The sequence below is a fragment of the Antrostomus carolinensis genome, unplaced genomic scaffold (assembly GCF_000700745.2).
Source record: "Antrostomus carolinensis isolate BGI_N321 unplaced genomic scaffold, ASM70074v2 scaffold30321, whole genome shotgun sequence".
NCBI classification, from domain to species: Eukaryota; Metazoa; Chordata; class Aves; order Caprimulgiformes; family Caprimulgidae; genus Antrostomus; species Antrostomus carolinensis.
The window spans coordinates 1-2,914 of record NW_010296729.1 but is presented as its reverse complement, the minus strand read 5'-3'; the positions used below and the strand labels follow the sequence as shown (position 1 = coordinate 2,914).

The following is a 2,914-nucleotide window of genomic DNA, read 5'->3' as shown; positions in this document are numbered from 1 at the left end:
TCCAAGGAGCCCTTTCCTGCACCTCTGGCTCCTCCAGCTTCTTCCTTGCCAGGGACTGCAATGTGCCGCATCACAGAGTGTGCAGGTCATGCTGAGCAGCACTGTGCTGTGTCCCCAGGTACACCATGGTGGCCCAGGAGCTGGTGATGAGGTCCAGGGGGGTGCTGAAGGAGCGGGGCTGGAGGATGGCCAACGACAAGCTGGGCTCTGGTGATGACATCTCTGTCTTTGTGATCCCTCTGGGTGGCCCAGGCAACTACACGTGATGCCTGATGAGCCCAGGGCAGCAGCGCTAGCCTTGGCTGGATGGAGATGGGTGGACACTGGCACTGCTGTGGGGCCACCTCTCCCCCAAGCACTTGTTTCCTGAGCCGACCTCGAGAAGAGTAAGAAACCTGGAGCCTCTGTCTGTGCCCCTGCCCAGCACATCCCCCTCCAGCTGCTGCATCCCAGCCCTGGGGGGAGCTGGAAGGGCCATGGGCAGGGATCAGGGACCGGGCTCTGGGGATGTCTGTCATGCTGCTGCCACTTTCTCGATTGCTGTGAAAAGCCTAAAGGCTCCCTGGCCTCTTAGTGTGTCCTTCACCCCTCGCCCTGGGTCTGGCTGTGCTGGTTCCTGGGATGTGATGGCTGTTGGGCTGGTGGAGCTGAGCGCTTGCACCTGGAGAAGCGTGTGCCCTCTGCTGCCATCATCTCCTCTGCTACTGCCCTGTGACACTTGCACTGGTGACACTGAAGCTGCTGTTGGGGCTGGGCACTGGGGCCAGGATGGGCTGTGACCTGGGGTGAAGCTGTGCTGGCAGCTGGTGATGCTCAGCGTGGCAGAAATGCAGTTGTAGGTGGGGTGGTGGTGGGTGAACCCCCTGCCTCACATCCCAGCTCTGTGCTCGCCTGCATCCCAGCCCCTCGTGCACCTTTTCTTAGTCTCTGGTTTGGGAGGATGGGGCAGTGCTCAGTCACTGTGACACAGTGAGAGCCCCTGGGAAGGAATAAGCTATTGCACTGGCACTGGCTGTGCCATGGGTTCTGCCCCCACCCCTCTTCATGCCTTGGATCACTGCTGTGTTTCCCGAGCCAATTATTTATTATTAACTGGAGAGCTGAGCTGGAAAATGTCTAAATCCTTTCTTGGTGTGGGGAGTCAGGATGAATATACGTCTGTATTTTTGAGTGGTTCTCAGTTGGCCGCTGCTGAGCAGCAGTTGCACACAGAGCAGCTCTATTCAGCCGAGCTTAACAGCTTAAACGTGCTGCCTGGAGCTGCTTAGCTGGGGGCTGGAAACCCGCAATGAAAGCAGCTTGGTTGTGATGGGGGGAAGACAACTCCCTCCTGTTTCTTAATAGTATCAAAGCTGGTGCTGAGCAGAGCTGTAGCAGCAGTTGATCTCTGCACAGGATCTCATTTTGCATCACACACACACACCTCTGACCTGGAGGATGCATTTCCTGGAGCTCTGCAGTCGCATCTTCCCAAAGCATCAGGGATGGTCCCACCCTGGCAGTGTGGTGATGAGGGGAGCTGTGCTGTGTCCCTTGTTTTGGCAGGGCTCTGTGGCACCAGTAGTCTGTCTCCTGCTGTCACTGGGAGCAGACAGCTCTTGTCAAGTGTCACCTCTGGTGAATGTTGTTTGTCTCTTGTAATCAGCGAGATGTAAATAAACTGAGCGCACTTAATGTGAAGTGAAAGTTATCCAGTGAGATTTTAACCTATTGGCATCCCTGCTCTGAAGGGAGCGATACTGGGGCTGGGAGCCTGTCCTTGCCCAGCACCCTGTGTTTAAATGAAGGTTTTGCCACTCACAATCCCACTTCAAAGCCTTTCTTGCAGAGCTGCTCCAAAGAAGCCTTACCTAAGAGCCAATTAGCTCTGATTAATTTATGTAGGCAGGCTTGGCAGCAAACAGGCCCAGGCAGAGCCACGTGAGCTGCTGTCCCTTGGTGCTGGCCCCATGGAGCATCATCCCTCTTGCACCCATGGGGAGTGGGAACCACTACTGTGCTGCCTGGGGGGTCCCAGCTCCCTGGGGCTGGCTGGGGGCAGCGGTGATGGCCACCCTGGGGGGTCGGGGTTGCAGGGTGGGTCAGTAACCCAAAACAGGACCTGGCTGGCAAGAGCTGCATTGGGCTTGGATGAGGATTGAAAAACAGTGGGCACCAGCCTGGCACCCCCGGCTGCTCCCAGCTGCAGGCAGCACCCAGACACAGACAGGGAGGGGACAGGAGGCTGATGATTTTCCTGCCCATGGGGTCCCTCCTTCAGGGAGCAGGGTGGGCTGTGGATGGAGGCACAGCTCTGCGGATTGTGTTTCCCAGGGACATGAGCAGGAGAGGCAGGACCATCTCCACGAGTTCAGGCGTCCCAGCAGCAGCTCCCTGCTCCCTCTGGGGTGGGCTGCCTGTGGTCAGGGTCACTGCTGTCCCACCTCCCCTGGCTGCCTCCAGTGCCCCTGGTGCTCCCACGTTTCCCACAGTTGTTTGCACAGCCCCGTTCCTCTGGCGCGATGCTCTTCGTGCTGATGGCTGAGAACTGGCTGGGCTTTTCCAGGTCGCTGCCTGGGAGCTGCTGGGTAAGGCGAGGAGGCAGAGCCTGCGTTTAGAGCTTCCTCTGTGGTTCCCTTTTTTACTAAGGAAACATTTCCTTTGGAACCAGCTCCTGGCCTGGGGCTTGTTAAATGATGAAAAATCGTCTCCAAGCCCTTAAAATAGCAGCAGTTTATGAGCCTGGGCCTGGGCCAGGACTCTGGGGCTGCCTGTCCCTGGCCCAGGCAGGTTTTTTTGTGTCATGAGCAGGAGCTGCCACCCCGTCCTCCCTTGCCAGAGCCTGGGGTGGGCAGGGAGAGCTGAACCCCCCACCCTTGGCACTGGAATCACCTCGGTGCAGACCCCTCCTCTGCCAGGGCCCCTGCGGAGGGGA

At 58.0% G+C, this 2,914-nt stretch overlaps 1 protein-coding gene across 1 annotated transcript in view; it reads left to right on the top strand.

The window, feature by feature from the left end:
• PPM1J (protein phosphatase, Mg2+/Mn2+ dependent 1J) overlaps positions 1 to 266 on the top strand; it is a gene marked incomplete at its 5' end in the record, with an annotated part of 6,179 nt that extends 5,913 nt beyond the window's left edge. The window contains one exon of the mRNA XM_010178386.2: positions 119 to 266. Coding sequence (XP_010176688.2) covers positions 119 to 266 — 148 coding nt within the window. The remainder of the gene's footprint in view (positions 1 to 118) is intronic.
• Positions 267 to 2,914: the final 2,648 nt, after the last annotated feature.